The following is an 18083-nucleotide window of genomic DNA, read 5'->3' as shown; positions in this document are numbered from 1 at the left end:
AATGTTGTGTTCAAGTCACTTTTAAATGAGTTGGTACCTGCTTTTCACCAGTGAGTTATTTTGCACTGTCCTCTTTAACATGGGCTTTGAATTTTTTTTATGATGTTCTGTGGTGTTCTAGTGTTAGGCTTGGTCCTGATGGTGGTTGGTTGACTTTCATAAACCTTAGGATTTATAACTCTCAAGATATTTGCCTATTATTCTATCATCCCCCTTTTCCCCTTTACCCGCTTCTCTCCCATTTCCTTAGACAAACATAGTATGAAATATATAATATTCTTTCTTTTTTTGAGACAGGTTCTCAAGCAAGCCTGGAACTTATTACATAAGTGAGGATGCTATTGATTTCCTGTCCTCTTTCTACCACTCCATGCCTGGTACTCTTTCTCTTACAATGCTGGTTCCTGTACACCAGTTCCTATGTTCCTATGGCTCTGTTCTCTTAACTTAGTAACTTTTTTTCTTCTGCTACATTTGGAAAAGAGTCAATTGGTTATCTTTAAGAGCACTTACATGTTCCTATTTAGGGTAAAAGCTGTCATAAATATCATATTAATTCACATTTCAGATTTTATTTTCAAACTCTCAGATTTTTATCTTTCCAGTTACTGTAAATTGTCTCGTTCTTTCTATGCTGTCTCACGATTTCTCTCTCATTTCTTTTTGCTTTTTTTTTTTTTTGGTTTTTCGAGACAGGGTTTCTCTGTGTAGCTTTGCGCCTTTTCCTGGAACTCACTTGGTAGCCCAGGCTGGCCTCGAACTCACAGAGATCCGCCTGGCTCTGCCTCCCGAGTGCTGGGATTAAAGGCGTGCGCCACCACCGCCCGGCCCATTTCTTTTAAACATTCCTTTCTGTCTTTTCTAACAAAATCCCTGCACAAAAAGTGCTAAATTTCACTGCTACTTCATCTCACATATAACAGTTTTGTTTGGATGAAGGCATTGTGAATATTACACCGGTAAATGCTTGCATTTTGCTATATTCTTTAATACGTGTTGGGCTGTGTTTTACAATTAAATTGTGGGTGAAACAACTTAATCCAATAGAGTCCATTACTGAAGGTTGGTTTTTGTTTGTTTTGGAGTGAATCTAGATTAGAATGGATCTAGAGTGAGCTCTGCTATAGAAATAATTGTAACTATGCTGGTATTGCTATCCTTCTGGGTTGATGTCCCTGGTGAGCAGTGGCAACTGAATGCTGGCTTGATGGAGACAGAACTTTTCCCAACTATGTAGGATAGAAACTGTCCAATAAAGGCATATAGTTGATTTACCTAGCTTTGGGATATTGTATCTATGTATTCACAGCTTTAAAGATTCAAGGTGCACATAGCTTTCCAAAGCTAGTTCAAAGAGTAGCTCCCTTGCCTACAGACCTTACTTACAGCTTCCTCAATTCTAATCACCATCTCAACTCAGCAAGGTTACTAAGAATCACCTGAGAACATCTTCTCTATATGGCAATCTAGAATATCCTTCCAGAAAAGGTGTCAAAGAAATCACAGAGCTCATTCAATTATGCCCCCCTGCCCTCTGCCTTGGTTTACAGTAATCTGAGGGCCATCATTCAATGTATAAAACATTTAGATTCACACATTGTGTCAAGTATTCTCCAGGTAACAAGAGGAAGGCAAGTTCACTCCCTGTTATTCCATCATGAGAAAAAGGAAACTCAGGGAGAGTCATTTCATATTTCTCTTAAAAGCAAACATACATAGTAGTTCACCCCTGCCATCCCTGCACTCAAGAGTCAGAGACTGAAAGATGGAGAGTTCTCCAAAATCTCAAACACAAAAGCTAAACAGAAAAGCTCATGATGTTGCTGTCTCTGATGCCCTATTCCAATCAACACTGGTTTTGATTACTGCAACACTGCAGTGTTTAAACCACTAAGCTTCAACCATCCAACTTTTCCTATTTTTTTTTTTTTACTATTTTGATGCCCTTGAGATTCCATATGAATTTTATACTAGACTATGTTTTCGTTTTTACACAAGCCATCATTTTTTTTTTTTAAACAAGAACTGTCCATTACACAAAGACCACCTGGGTGGTACTAGCATCCTAATATCAACTGTACAATCCATGACCACTTGAAATGTCTTTAATTTTGGCAATTTTTTGAAGTCTGCATTAATACAAATCTTACCATATTGGTTACATTTAGGTCTAAGCAGTCCATTCTTCTAAATGCTATTATAACTGCAACTATGTTTGGTTTCTTTTGCAGGCTGCTCAATGTTAATTCATAAAAGATGGATGATCTGTGGAGATGTTAATTTTTTTGTCCTGCAAGTTGGCTAAACCCATTCATTACTTCTAAGTGGTACCCTACACAAGTATCCTATGAGACAGAGACAGGTTTTATTTCTTCCTGTCCAATGTAGTGTAAATCTTTACCTTGCACAGACACCTTGATAAACTCTCCATAGTATATCAGACAACGTTTGGTCATTCTAATACACTAGAATGCACAGAGAAAGCATTCAGCATTGCCCCATTGCTTAGGAATGTAGCTCTGGGCATTTTGTGAGGCCTTAATTATGCTGAGATAGTTTCTTTGTTATCTAACTTTCCTCTGAGTATTTTTATAAAGAAAGAGTATCAAAATTTATCCAAGATTTTTCCTTATCAATTGAGAGGGGTATTTAAGACTGAAGTGATCAATTTTTATGTGCAAAATATAATGCTCACTCCTGATCTTTCATGTCTAATTTAAGAAATATTTCTCGTGTTTGAAGGGTAAACATTTCCATTGTCTAAAACATCTGAAGTTGTGTTTCTTTGATTTCCTGCTAGTGTCATGTGTACATAATGATGAGAGGATCTAGTTACCCTTCTGTTTCCTAAGATGCTTCTGCTGCATTATCTGTCACTATCACATACTGTGACCACATGCTGAAGAGGTGCTACTACAATATTTACTGTGATACGGGGATCTATGCTTCAATTAAAATATGAGTTTCAGTTTTATAATTATCTTGGTTATTTTCAATTCCTTATTCAACTACAAAATTTAAAATATAGATGGGTAAATTCCATGACAATAATTTTAGATGTTTAAATGAAAACTTTCTAAAATGGGCAGTTTACCATTGACTGAAATAATTTCTTGATGAGTTTCCCTTCCAGAAAGATGATCTACATCACCACTAATTAGGTTTTAAATGTTACTGAAAGCTTATTTTATATCTTACACCACAGAGGACATCAAAAATACTTCACTGTGAGATGTGGGTAGAGTTCAGTGGGAGAGTGGGCCTCAAACAATTCACAGCACCAGAAAGATCATTTTAAATGTAAAATTTCATGCAACTTTATCAAAATCCGTTAATATTGCATGCATGAAGGAAATGATCTTGTAACCATTGCATAGCTAAAGAAGCTGATTTTTGCCAAGTATCCTAAAGATACCCTTGTGTGTTGTCTTAATAAAAACCCTCTCCCTCTATAAACCACTGTCCTTTTATGATAATCATCTTCCTTCTCTTTATAGCTTCACAACCTTAATTATATAGTTATATGTATAAATAGCTTAGTTTTACTAATTATTTTTGATATGTCTTTTCATCTCAAACTTTAGACTCCACTTTTTTTCCACATGTGGTTTATTTGGAGAAAACTGAGTCATTTAGACCACAGAAATTCCAGCAGCATAAATTTTGGTGATTGAACTCCCATGGTATAATTCAACATTTGGGTTATGCAGGCATTCATGTTATTCATTTGCTCAGTTGTATAAGGTTTGAGACAGTATTTTGCCCATCTGACTGTGAATTTGTTTCTCTTTGTGAAGGTGAAAGTCTTGTTAAGATCTACTAATTCTTTTGAGAATGTCAAGTATTATTCTAGGACTCCATCACTCTATCATTACAAGATGATGTATTTCATTAAGAGAAAGCTAACCCCACCTGATGCAATCTTTTGTTACCAAAGATTGACAAAGTATTGGATGTTTCTCTTTGTCAGTTTTCAGTTGAGGACTTAGTTATATTCTTCCCTACAATCCTCTCTAAACACATCTATATCTGAGTTTAAGATACATGTGGATTAAGATTTCTCAAATCATTGTTTTCTGAAAATTCTTCAGGGAGAAAGAATAGAAAGACTATTTCCTGATTTCTTGCATATTAACTATTTGTAGTTGCTATAGACAAAGCCTAGTTTTTACTTTTATCCTGAAGGAAAAACACGGTGTTTAAAAAAATCACGACAATCTGATTCTCCCTCACTTGTCAATTTTTCCACATTTTATGGGTATCCAAAGTATTTTCTTTAAATTTCATAAGGTTCCTAGAATTATGTATCAGTATTTGTTATTTGGTATTAATTTTCACAGACATTCAATATGTCCTTTGAAGATGTATTATTGGTATATAAAAATGAATTAAAAAACATAAAAAAAGGAAAAAAAAATGTATTTTCCAATCTTTTCTTTTAAACATTTTATGACAATTTGAGTTGATGATTCTAATTGACTTTGTTTTAGAAACTATATATCCCCAGTGATTTAGATATTGTAAATGTGACTTGCTCATTCTCATTTTTTCTTCTTTCTAGTCATTAGATTTTTTGTCTTTATATTGTTCCTTCCTCTTCTTGCACTTTTATGGCCTTATTTATTGATTTTATCATTTATTTTTTTCTGACTCCATCTAAAAAAATTCTCTCCTTTATTTGTGATCCCTTTCTAATTTCTTTCTCCAGAGTTATAACTGCTAAACTCTGATTCAAATAGCTTTTACCTTCTTCAATCTTTTCTAAATTCTTTAGCTCACTTAAACATGTTTCTGATGTGATTTTTCTTCTCATTCTCATTTTTTACTATAATACATAAAATTAATATCCTTTGCCTTTATGTGATAAGAGTTTCCTTAAATTTCAGATTTTTTTTAACATAACCTTTGACCTTTCTCTTCAGCTTCCCAGATTTTGCCTTGCTGTTTTATTGTTCCTGCAGTATGGATCTTCTGTGTCATCCAAATGCCCATAGGTTTAATGCTCTGTCACCAGCCTTTGGCACTATAGGGAAGTGATGAAATCTTTAGTACTTGTGGCAAGAAGTTAGGACAACTGAGAGACATGTCTTTGGATAGGCTATGGTACCATGGCCCTACCTATCTATCTTTATCTTAGCTTCCTCTCTTCCCCATGAGGTAAGAATCTCCTCTGCATGTAATTCTCATTGTTGTGTGCAGCCCTGCACAAAGGCAATGGGGCCAAATGACTGTAGAATAAAATACCTAAAACCATGAGCAACAAAACAGTAACAATAAAAAAAACAAAAACGGCTGGGCAGTGGTGGCGCACGCCTTTAATCCCAGCACTCGGGAGGCAGAGCCAGGCGGATCTCTGTGAGTTCGAGGCCAGCCTGGGCTACCAAGTGAGTTCCAGGAAAAGGCGCAAAGCTACACAGAGAAACCCTGTCTCGAAAAACCAAACCAAACCAAACAAAAACAAAAACTGTTTTTCTTTATAACTTGTTTAAACAAGGGTTATTTGTCACAGTAGCACAAAACTACTGTACATGTAGTTGTTTTAAAAATATGATAAACTAATTTCTTAGCTGGCTGTCTTTTATAGTTTATTTGGATTTTTCTCTTCATTACTTTTGTCTTTCTGTTGTTCAGTGTAGATTCTATTCATAGAAGTTTCTCCACAGTGTGGACCCCTATTCTGCAGGGGAAGTGTGGTTAATTTCTTATGGGGTCTCGATAACTCTACCCCTATCTCACCTTACCACAGCACCCTTGGACTCATCCATTGTAGTGCACTGGTGCTTCTTCCTTTAACTAATATTTTCCAGTTGACCTTCGTGGGTTTTCCTCTGAAGGCGTGCTGATTCAATTCCTCAAAGGTTCACTTGTTTCCTACGGCCTGCTCCAGGTATTGATCCACATCCTGTTCTGCAGCTGACTGGATGAGTCCCAGGGCCCGATAAGGGGCAATTGGAAACCTTTGTCAGCTAGTCATGTTTTAAATGTCCATTTGTTTTTGTTTTTATAGCTATTACTTTCTCTTCTACAGGTCTTTTATTGATGATATTAAAAATATAATACGCTCCCAATTGCAATATACTTATATTTGTTGTTTTCATTATGGCAATTTAAAATGCTAATTAAAAAAAACATTTTAGTGCTAGGGAGATAGCTCCATGGTTAACGTACTTGCCCTTAAAGCACAAGGGTTGGAGTTCTGATCTCTAGGACTCACAAAATGCTGGATGGGCCTGGCAGTCTGACCTCAGTGCTGAAGAGACAGAGACAAGAGGTTGCTCAGAGCAAACTGGCTAGGGAGATGAGACAGAGGGTGACTCTGAGACTGAGTTGGAAGAATGCCTTGGGGGAGTCAGGTGGTAGAGCAATGGAGGATGAGTCCCAACATCAACTTCTCTAGCCCTCCATGTACATGCCTGTTCACATGTGTGTACCCACCACATGCAAAGCTGAATATGCACACACATGCGCATTATACACACAAGGAAAAAAAAGGAAATCACATATTAATACATAATTTTCTAGAAGACAAAAATACAAACATGTGACCTCTCACTGTGACCACAGTACTGTGGGTGCCATGTACTTTGCTGACAAGTACTGTGGGTGCCATGTACTTTGCTGACAAGGCTCATTCCTCTAATAGTCTAGTGACACCCTCTTTTGGAGGGGGTGGAAACTTCATGACACTGTCACATTTTTAACAATCCTACTCCTGGGAACTATACAAGACTTAAGCTGAGAATTTTAATAAACATGTATTCATGTCATTCAAATTACACTTTCTACATTACTATATTTCTTTCAAAACATTTCAATTTATGTGCAACTCTTTAAAAAAGGATAGTGTTGTGTATCCTACAACCTGCTATCCTACCCTTCTGCAGACTTAAGTTGATTTTAGTAGAAACAAAAAACTACACCCCTCCAAAAAAAAATCAGTTTTAGCTAAGCCATTTAGATTCTCGCATGTCAAACGATGGAAGACATTCCCATTTAAAGATAACTTAGACTCAGGGCTGTGATGGGCCCCATTTTGATGACTATGCCATAGAAACTAGTTTGGTAAGAAGACACAGAGATGCAGAAACTAGGCACTACGAGGTAGTTTTAAGTCAAAAGGAATGGTCTTCATTACTGACTCTCCTGTCTTATTTCTAGGCCACCTAAAGTCAGACTACATTCCTTCCTGTCCTTGGAAACTAAAGGGAGTTTCATCTAAATCCTCACAGCCAGTGTTTACCTGGAAAACATCTTTGCAAGTTATCAAGTGAACATAAACAATGCTTAAAAAGTCTAAACAGTGGTTTCTGATGGTTACTCTGTACCACGGTAGGACAAGGCATTGAAATGAACACTAAAAAGATACACACACATACCTTTCAAACATTTCTCCCTTTCCTCTTTTCCTTCTGTCCGTCCTCCCTCCCCCATCCTTTCTTCCTCTCTACCCCTCTCTCTTTCTCATTTCTTCTTTCTCCATATCCCCGTTTCTCCCCTCTCCAACTTTTGGGTGATATACTGGTTCTATATTACTTATAAAGCTTTCAAAGTAAAAATGGTAAAAAAATTGTCACATTCTGACAATCAGCGTTTGATTCACAATGGAGCCTATATCTTTACATCTAAATACTAAACTAGTTCTCTCTCTTTCTCTCTCCTTCAAAATTTTATTGATTTATGCATCAATCATTTACTTACTACATATATATGTATTTATGGGTGGATGTGTTTATGTATGCATGCTGGCATACATATAAGCACGTGTGTGTGTGTGTGTGTGTGTGTGTGTGTGTGTGTGTGTGTGTGTGTATGTAAGTCTGAGGATAATGTAGAAGTCTTCCTTGGTTATTCTCTACCTTATTCACAGGAAACATTTTACGTTTTAATAACAGCTACTGCTAAGCTAGCAATTAACAATGATGTGGACATTAAAAGCATATGCTAACTTAATTTTTCATTTTAAAACTGGATCTTCCAAGGTTATTCATTGACTTGTAGGTGTTCAGGTGCAGGTAGATTTGGTAAGTGGCCCTCACTATAGCGTAGGCCATGGGGGGGGGGGCAAAAATCAGAGTGTTTTCACAGAATGAAGTCATATAAAGGATTAAAAGAGTCCTCAAGGACTTGAGCCTGTACTGTCACAGGAGCTAAAACAGTTCTACAGACTTAAGGGAGTTGAAGCCAGATAACAGAGGATGAACAGTAAGTGAGGGACCTTATTCACTGAGGCAGTCTCTCAATTGAGTCCAGAGCTAACCCATATGGCTAGTCTAGCCAGCCAGGTTGCTCCTGAAATTCCCTGCCTCTGCCTCCCCAGCACTTCATTCACAAGCAGGCTGACACACCCATCTTGCATTTATATGTCTGGGGATGCAAATTCTGTTCCTCATGCATGTGTGGGAGCACTGAGCCATCTCCCTAACCCCTCAGATCTTTGAGAAAAGCTTTTTGGTTTTATTGGCATGCAGTTTCCATTGCTGCAGCAAGCCAAATAGATCTAATACTTTTGACCATTTGTTATTTTTCTGTCATCTTTGCTGTGGGTTTTGACACTTAGATCTATATTTACTCTAAGGGACTCAGACAGTAGTTCATAAAGAATTTGAACATTTTTAAAGGAAGCTAAGTAAGATTTGAATAACTAGTCTTGTCCACCAAAGGTAAAAATAAAAACAGCATTAACACTTGCTCTGGAATCACATAGTAAGTTTAACAAAACATGTTGAGTAACATTGATATGAAAATGAATGGTATTGTTTTAGCTTGCATATAAAGAACAGAGACAACTGAAAGTAGCAGTGATTGATTGCTCAAGAGAAAAATTGAGCAACTACATGTATAGAAAAAAAACTGAACATAAAACACCCAACCAAGATACAATTCAAATATATTTTATTATCTAGACACTGAAAGTGATTTTCTTTTCTTAAAACATGAAATTGGCTTCAGTTACATAAATTCAAGGTTTGCTTCTGTCAGACACACATATGTGATAAAGTATGTATAATACATATATGATAAAGTAAAAAGTCACAAGATTTATTCATGGTCAAACAGAAATAATCAATGGCTAAGGAGACGAAGTATTGATTGTGTAATTTCCTGGCTTCTTCAAACTAGTCTGACAGTTTTCCATCTTAAGAGAGAGGAAATGTCACATCAGAGGGAGGGAAATGGAAAGATGGAAGTGTGAGTAAGAGTGGAGGCTGGAGATGAGCTCAGCACTACAGCACTCACCTGGCAGACCTAGGATCCTGGGTTTGATGCCCCAAATGAAAAACAAGCGAGAACAGGAAACAACATGCACTTCTATAGGGTAGAGTAGAGAACAATCTAGAATGAAGTAGAAAACTCATGGGTATGGACAGCAGATCAACACTGGGAATTCTTATCAAGGAACGCAAAATTTTACCTCTACCAAAAATCATCAGTAGTAAAAACAGTGTCCTTTCAAGTAGAAGAAGGAAATACTGGATATTAATTATGTGATAAAACTTAAGTGAGAAAATGGCAAGAAAAGTATGAAGATACTTTTATTTATAAATGAAAATAATCCTGTTAGTAGAATAAAATGTCCCACAGAAGCACTCAAGAGAGTACTTTAAAGTTTCTTATAGACCCTGTCACAGGAGTCAAAGGATGAGTACAACTTTGAGGAGAGGAAAGGACAGGAGGAGGACTCCACGAAAAATGAAGAGGTCTATATAAAATGGAGAGAACCCTATATAAAAAGAAAACAACTCCACATAAAACAAAGAAGTCAATAAGATACATGATGTATGACTTGCTTACCAGCTGTCTACAGCAAGAGGAAGGAGGATAGATGAATCTGGAAAGCAACAACCAAATTCTGGCAGATATGAACTTCATTCTGTTACTGAGCAGTAATTCCTAGATACATGGATTGGATGGGCCATTTGCAGGGTCATAGATTAAGGTTATCAACATTTCATTTTCCCAAGTAATGACATTTAAAAAACAATATTCACAGCTTGAAGATCTACCACTTGCTATCATTCTGTTATAAAGAAATGCCATTTTACATTAGCAAGGAAGGACATGATCATTATATATAATTTTGACTACAGAAAAACTACAGGATAAAACTACATTGAGCCAGAGGGAAAACAACAAATGTCTAATTTCTAACTTGTGGCAGTATTCCAGGTCTAGAATACTCACTTGTAAGTCCATATTACATCACTGTTAGCAATAGAGGCTTACTATTCACAGTCTTTTGATTCAATTTAGGATATTTGAGGGATACTTAAGAGTTCCCTCAGCCATTTCTCTTGCCTTTCACCTATTGATGAAAAAGGTATAAGAAAAATTCCAGATGTCTGGCCATGGAAAATTCTGGAAAGACAACTATGCAAGGGAATGCTTTTGTCCAAAATATAGTAGATAAAATATTATCTGGGAATAATTCTTTAGAACCTCAAATAGTCAAATATGTTCACTTAAGACCCTGTAATGTGAGCCTTTTTAAAATAAAATCACAGATTCATTTTAATAATGACGAACAGTTTCAAAAGGACTAGGGAAGGGGAAAGATCCTAGAAACCATACCAGGGCTCAGTGCTTAAGCTCACAGAACATACACTGGGTGATATGTTAGGCAGCTGTCCCAGTACATATATGATTAGGAAGAAATTTGAGTTCTCACATATCTGCTTATATGTATTAGTTAGTCTGATGCTGCTCCTTCTGCTGATTTTAGTGATTGGCAATAGTCTATTTACAGGCATACTACGCAGCAGTTTTTTCTGAAGATACACTGCCTGACATGTTCAGGACCTATCTTTAGGGAGTTCATTACACTAATATACCCACAAACCCTGTGATCTATGATCTACAATGGAGTCTTGCCTGCAAGATATGCAAGGTCAATGGTGTCACAAGGCTTGTGGGGGTAACCAACCAATATCTGCCTTTACTTCAGGCCCACTCCATGAGATGGAACCTATATCTGAGCCTTATAACTTTTACTTTCCTAATTTTACTGATGCTCTGGCTCTTTGATAACTTATATAAAATGTGTGGCTACATTTTAATAACAACTTAAAGCCCATCACATAGCATTATTATATTACTAACTTTATTCCTTTACTTTATCTTCAATTAGCATTTCTAATTTCTGTAAACTTTGAACAAAGGGTATACATGAAAACAGAAAAACACTCATTATTTTGCAAGGTGTGAGAAAACATTTACATCAGTTTTCAATTAATTTTTATTGAAATTTTAAAATAAAATTACCATGTTACAAAAAACATGACAGCATAATTACCAGCTTTCTTGCTCCTCAGGAAAATATACTCAACAAAACCAAAAGAATTAAGGAAGCAAGAAAAAATTCACCAATAAACAGTAGTCCCCTTAGAATCTACATGTAAAACATCTCCACTTTTAGCTACCATAAAATCATTCCCACCATCTTAGCAGGTTTTCAAACAGCTTGATAAAGTATTTGCAGTACTGTTTGGAGAACTAGGCTTCAAATTAGTATTTTCAAAAATTATCATTTCTTACCAAATTACTGTAAATATCAAGTAGAAGGAAAACAATTTAAAGAACAATCAGGTATTTTTTCAAACGTTTACATTGAGTGACATTAATAACAAAACAATTGAGTAATGACATAAGAAATCCATCTGAGAGGAAAGGTGATTAAAGTTTTGAAAGTGTGTTTGAGGTACCAATGAGGTACCTGGTCAGAGATATCTAATATCTAATATCTAATGGGGTATCTGGCTCAAAGTCTGTCTAGAATTCATAAGACAGGGTTGGGCTGCTATGGTAAGTAAACAGAAGCAAGAGACACTTCAAAATTGTATGAAGATGAGAAAGAGACTCTAAGAGCAGACAGGAGTAAGCCCAGGAACATACCTGCTTCTGATCCCACTAGAAAAGTATGTGGTCATCCAGTCATTTGGCCTCCCTATACTCTATGTTGTTTGTATATGCTCTAAATTATAGGTCTTTCCCTGTAGACTGTAAGCTCCTTGAGGGAAGCATCTGGTCCTTCCATCACAGTACTCAGGACAGGTGCATCAATGCATCCATGGGACACATACTGTTCAATGGATCACACACATCTGAAACAATGTACTTAGACAAGCACAATCTGAGGTCAAGGTGAAGTTTTCAAGTTCTAAGAGCATGAACTTCATTAAGGGGCAGCTTTTAGTTAGTGAGATGCTCAGAGTCTTGATCCCTGCAACATTTCCTACTTCACTTTGTGGGTGGAAGTAATGACAAAAAGAGTGAAATTTCTCACTCTCCTCACAACTGTGACAGCTTGCCAGTCACTCAAGGTGAAGACAAAGATGTTTCAGCTCCCTCTGGGTACTTTCTCTTCCACACTGCTTCAGCCAAAAGACACTGTTGTTTTTCTGTTCTCCTAAGCTACCACCTTGTTTGGAAACTTTAAATGCATTTTGCAATTTAATTCTCATCCAAATACTCCATCTTACAGTAACTCAGCAATTCCCAAAGGCCATAAACAGTAGAAATAGGAGCCCAAGGGCTGACATTGACTATCACCATTTTGCCTCATAGAAACACTGTGCAGAAGCAGAGCAACAATGTCAGAACAAACAGGAAAACACCCCCTGCTTCTCCAGTAAGCTGAAGTGGAAGCCACAAGCACTAAATCCAAAGGCCACTAAAAGGGTATAAAGAACCCCTTTTACTTGCAGGGCCATCCTGATACTGATCTTACCCTTTCTGAAGCTCAGTAACAGTCATAAACTGAAATGCTTAAATGAAATAAAGCTTTGTTTAGCTGTAATTTTCAAAGCTCCTCTCCTACTACAGGTATACAAATTAAATCTTCACCATTCACTACTTGACTTGAGCTGCTGTTGAGGAGGAGACAACAGCTTCATCAAATGCCCATCAGTATTTCTCAATGTTTTTACTGACTTCCTGGTTACAGCTTCTTACATTGAAAACATCATACGGATAAGAAAAGTCATTTGAAGAATCATGACTCTCAGAACAGCAGGGAATGTTAAGAGACCAATGCTTAATAAATGCTGTCCCAGTGGAAGGATGTACAGTGTCACTAATAAGACTGAGATAGAAGAGTCACTACTGTCCATTGTAAGACCTTTCAAAGTTCCTCATTTGGAATTCTGTCATTGGCATTGACTTTGCAAAGTGGCACTTTAAAATGAGTAAAGAGAAAGCATACACACAAAGTCTCATGAGAATCTGCAGCTATGGTATCTTTAAATTCTTTTGGCAATATATATCTTTTTAAATGCACAAGCTATGCCATGATTAACAGGTACATTTCATGAAAGTAAAATATGTAGAATATATAGAGAAATCATACCTTCTATCAATAGCTCTTGTCCATGACTGCCCAGAAGTGTACGAGATAGGAATGGGGCAAAGTCTACAAAAATTTCGCGAAGAAGAGGAGCAACTTTTTCTAAAGCTCTTTCAAGTTTTGCAGTGATGCTGTTGAAATTAAGACATAAAGACTAGTAAATATAGTTCAATATAAATGCCAAATAAACTTTAGTTCTAAATTAAAATATTTACAAGTCACAGTAAAAGTCCAGTCTGAGCCCATGGTAAATAGGAAGCTTTATATGGAAATCTGGGAGGGACACAGTGTTGCAGAGTCTGGTGTCTACTCTGTAGACTGAAGTTGAATGAGAACAACTACAAAAGAGCCCGAGTCCTGCACCCAAAGGGGCCAAAGGCACTGGCCAGATCTAGGAATGTCAGGAAAAAAAATGAGTTCTTCAATATCTCCACACATCATCAGCGACAACGGCTTTCAGGCCTACTGCGTGTTCACTATAGCAGTTACAAAGAATTTAAACTCCTGTTAGCAAAAAGCATTTCCTGTAAAGCTGGACAACTAAAGAGGTAACTGGAAGTCAGATGACTTGCTTTGTCAGAGTAAAATAATATTTGTATTACTCAGGATTGCATTTTAAGTAGTTGCCTTGCAGGTATATGTTATAAGTAAAAGAAAAATGGGGGAGGAAAGTATTTTTACATAGGCAGGTTAATATTTTGGCCATAGATTTATGTCTCATAGAAGTTAGTGGTGAGAAAGACTGCTTAAATGGGAATACGGGCTCTGCTACAGAATAAGTCATGTGATGTTATGAACATCAGCTTTGCCTGCTTGAAGAACGATGATCCTAACATTTTCCCAGTGGAGATTAATCATCTAAGCCACAAAATCTGAGAAGAAAAGCATCCAGTACATAGTGAGATGTCAGTAATGTTAATCTTGTCATATTTTGAATAAAACCCACTCATATGTATTATTGTGAAATATGACTCTGATACACTGAACAACAACAACAAAATCAATATAAGGTTAGATGAGTTCATTGCTCACACAGAAGATATGGAGTAAGATGTTAACAGTGATGCGTCTATTTCAAACCAGCCCTGTAGCTGTGGGGTGAGGCAGAATCACAGCAGAGCCTGCTAAACACAGACTGCCCAGCCACCCATACAGAGCTGTAAATGAGCATACAGAGCTGTAAATGAGAGTGTACATGCAAGTCTCAGGTGATGCTGATGCCAATCTGGGACCATTCTGACACTGACTGCTCTAGAGAGAAGCTGATGCTAAGGAATGCTAACACAAAAGCTGGAGAGTTAAGACTACCTAAAGGCTCGAATTCTCACCATCACAATAGATTTTCTCTTGACTTTTTATAACTATAAATAGAGCTTTTTTTTCATCTTCTATTTCACCAAATCCTTTTCATCAGAAGAATCATGTCCATAGCTTCCAGATAAAGTAATTCCATCTACTATGAAAGCATAAGTAGGGATTACAACTATAGAAATGAGATAGATCCAGATAATTATTAATATTTTCTAAAGCTGATTTCTAAAAGAAGCACTGATATTTATTTATGAGTGAGTGAGCACACAGAAATATGAAAATTCAAGACTCTGGAGGTTTATATCCATCATCAAATCATATTGCTAGATTTCCTCACCATATAGCACATAACATTCTAAGTGGAAAAGTATTTGTATTCCTTTCTACACTGAAGAAACTGACAGGTGACTGCTGATGTTGATATTTACACATTACTCCAAGTGCGTTTTCAAAGGAGGGTAAAATATGTATTCATCCATATATAATTTATCAAAATAAGTGGAACGGAAATAAAATTCATCTTTAGAGTCCCTTTATTTCTTGGCAAAGAAAGACTTGAATCCTTCCACACAAAAAGGCATGTTATGCTGGGCCTGCACTTCTCTTCTAATGTTTCCTTTTCTTCTTGGAGAAAAGCACAGTATAAACTGTTGCAATACCATGGTGTGCATGAGAAAACTATCTCTTAACATGTAATAAAGAAATGATAAACCAAGGGAACTCCATGCCTTCCAGTCCTATAAATAGATGTTTCTCTCAAAGACAAAGTAAAAGGAACTGCTGGGCATGGTGTGCACATCTGAACACGGGGGATGGGGACAGAGAACGGCAAGTCCTAGGTCAGACTGAGCTAACAGCAGAAGACCAGAAAGAAACAAACACCATAGAGCAGGCAGAAAAAAAATGAAGAATACTTTTAAGCAAATTACTGTGCAAGAAATAGCAGCATGCTTTATTTACTTTAGGAGGAATACTAGTACTTTTTCAGGTTTTGTGAGCATTTACTTCATTTACAAAAACCCCATTCTTTTGGCGCACAGAATACAAAAGTGCAGTGACTACAGAAATGGCACCCCAGTCTTCCAACTACACTTTAGCAACTTCTTAATGCTTAGGGAAGTGCTCGCCCTGAATAGAGAACACACCCCGGGCTGGAATCCAAACTGTTTAAGTCTCTGACTTCACTCTCCTTACTCCATTCTTTACTTGAACTAAACACTAGAGATGCTCATGAGGCTAGATCAGTGGCTCCTTTGAACTTGGCTTCTTTTCTGGATAGTGAGCAAAAACTCTTAAGAAAGAGCACCACTGATTTCCATATAGAAAATAATGCCCGTGACTGAAGCTATTTATCAACCATTTTAACAATAATTTTGTTATTGTTAAAGAGAAGACAATAAAACCTCCAAATGAGGTAATGATGCTTTGGATGAGAGTCTATACATGTGAAATCTAATAATAAAACAATGTGGCCTGCAGTACAAGTACTTAATAATGTTGTTGTTTTTTAAAAACCACAATTAGGTACTTTCTTTTCTTTTCTTTTTCCTTTTTCTTTTGATATAGGGTCCCACTATGTACCTCTGGCTGTCCTGTAGACCAGGCTGGCCTTGAACTCACAGAGAGCTGTTTGCCTTTATCTCCAAAGTGCTGGGATCAAAGGTGTGTATCACTACACCAACCTGGTACTTCCTTTTACATGTATTTTAAAAGTCTCAGTAAATTCTAAGGATTTTATATAAATATAACACAATTAAGCTGTGGGAGAAAGCAGTGTCTAAAAACCTGTGGCTACAATACTTATTAAATGTTTCTGAACAAAGATTTGACCTCAAGCCATATCCAAGGTCATGGTGGTTGTAAGAAGAATGTCAGGAGAATGGGGAAGATTTATGAAAAAGTGCATAGAAACATGCTATGTTTTCTATTCCTAGAAAACTTGTGATTATCCACACTCATTTTGGACATTATACATATTATTAAATTCCATTATTATAATTGTGCTACTTCATAAAATTATAATCTTGATTTACTCTCAATGTCAATTCTTTTATAGTATTGTAGTTACTTCGCATGATTTCATAAAGAAAAACTAATAATTTTGTTTTGTAAAATTCTTAAATGTATTCATTTCTTAAAATAAAAAAGGAATGGGCAGTTATAACAACAGAATCTAAAGCTAACGTAAGTAACTGTATTATGTAAAGTACCTAGAAGATACAGCAGATAGAAAATAATTTAATTAGGAAATTCCGTGGTAGAAACACTTATCCAATTAAATGTTCCTATATGAATTAGGGAATGTAGACATAGGTAAATGAAATGGTTTGTTTAAGAAAATACATAGAGAGAGTGTATTATGGTAGAAAAGCCATCCAAGGTTGTTTAATCAGCTACATGTTATGACTAGGAACTGACAAGCCCTGCCTTTAAACAGTTTATCAGGCTTTCATTCAATTACTGCTGTGAAACATGAGTAAGCATACTAGAGAGCTGATGGGTAAACAGATCAGAAATTTCAGAATCAGTAACATACAGTCAAACAGTTTTTAAGCTGTAAGTTTCTAGGGTTGCTACCACTAAGCAAAACAACATGCTATAAAAAAGAAATGTGTGCTTATTTTATTTTTCCACAATCTTATAAAATAGAAAGCTGACATTTCTCCTGATTTCTTCCAAACAGAATAATATGTATTTTAAGAGCACAATGTACACATTAAGAAAGTAGATAGAATTACATGAGATTAAGAAATTTGAGGCTGAACAGAATTCTTCCATATAAGAAGTTTATTACTTTATAATATAAACTAAATTCTAAGTAAATATTTTTCATGTTTTAAGAAACATGATGCCTGTTAGGGATGTATTTAAATAATTATAAAAGTTTGCGGAGTGCATTTTTGGAAATTGTTAATTGGATGTTTGGTAGATGGAAAGGAAATAACTGAACATGGAAATGCAGCAATTCCTCTTTTCAAGTCAACTAGTTGAACAAAATATCATCAAATTTCCCTATAGTGAGACAAAGATATAAAGCCAAGAAAATAAACCATTGACTGAGACTCAAGCCCAGTAACATAAAGGGCCAGGATATTTGTGCTTTAAATCACTGATACACAAATTATAATAAAACGTCCTAAAAATAAAGTTATTCCCAGACAGTAACATCACAGGAGCTGTTTAAGTGACTCTTCTTCTGGCAGAGCTCTGAGCAGGGCTGTAGAGTGCCCCCAGAAGGGAAGCTGCTTCACCCAAGGCCACACCCAATGCTGTTGAGTGAAAGGTAAAGAGACCGAGCCTTGATTTGACTGAAGATGTCATCTCTCTTGAGGCTACTGCAGTGCTGGCTCTTTCCCAAGCAGTGTGCTGAAATTGTTTCACTTTTCTTGTAGACTAATTCTCACTCTCCAAGCCTTTATAGGTGGTCTTATCC

General features: G+C 36.4%; 1 protein-coding gene across 3 annotated transcripts in view; it reads right to left on the bottom strand.

Moving 5' to 3' along the window:
• Nucleotides 1–18083, bottom strand: part of Nbea (neurobeachin) — a 547801-nt gene that overhangs the window by 299579 nt on the left and 230139 nt on the right. For all 3 annotated transcript variants that reach the window (XM_059265100.1, XM_059265102.1, XM_059265101.1), the window contains exon 33: nt 13343–13470. In XM_059265100.1, coding sequence (XP_059121083.1) covers nt 13343–13470 — 128 coding nt within the window. The remainder of the gene's footprint in view (nt 1–13342; nt 13471–18083) is intronic.

Source organism: Peromyscus eremicus, chromosome 6, assembly GCF_949786415.1.
Source record: "Peromyscus eremicus chromosome 6, PerEre_H2_v1, whole genome shotgun sequence".
NCBI lineage: Eukaryota > Metazoa > Chordata > Mammalia > Rodentia > Cricetidae > Peromyscus > Peromyscus eremicus.
Note: the sequence above shows the minus strand (reverse complement) of the source record. Positions and strands in the feature narration are given on the sequence as shown.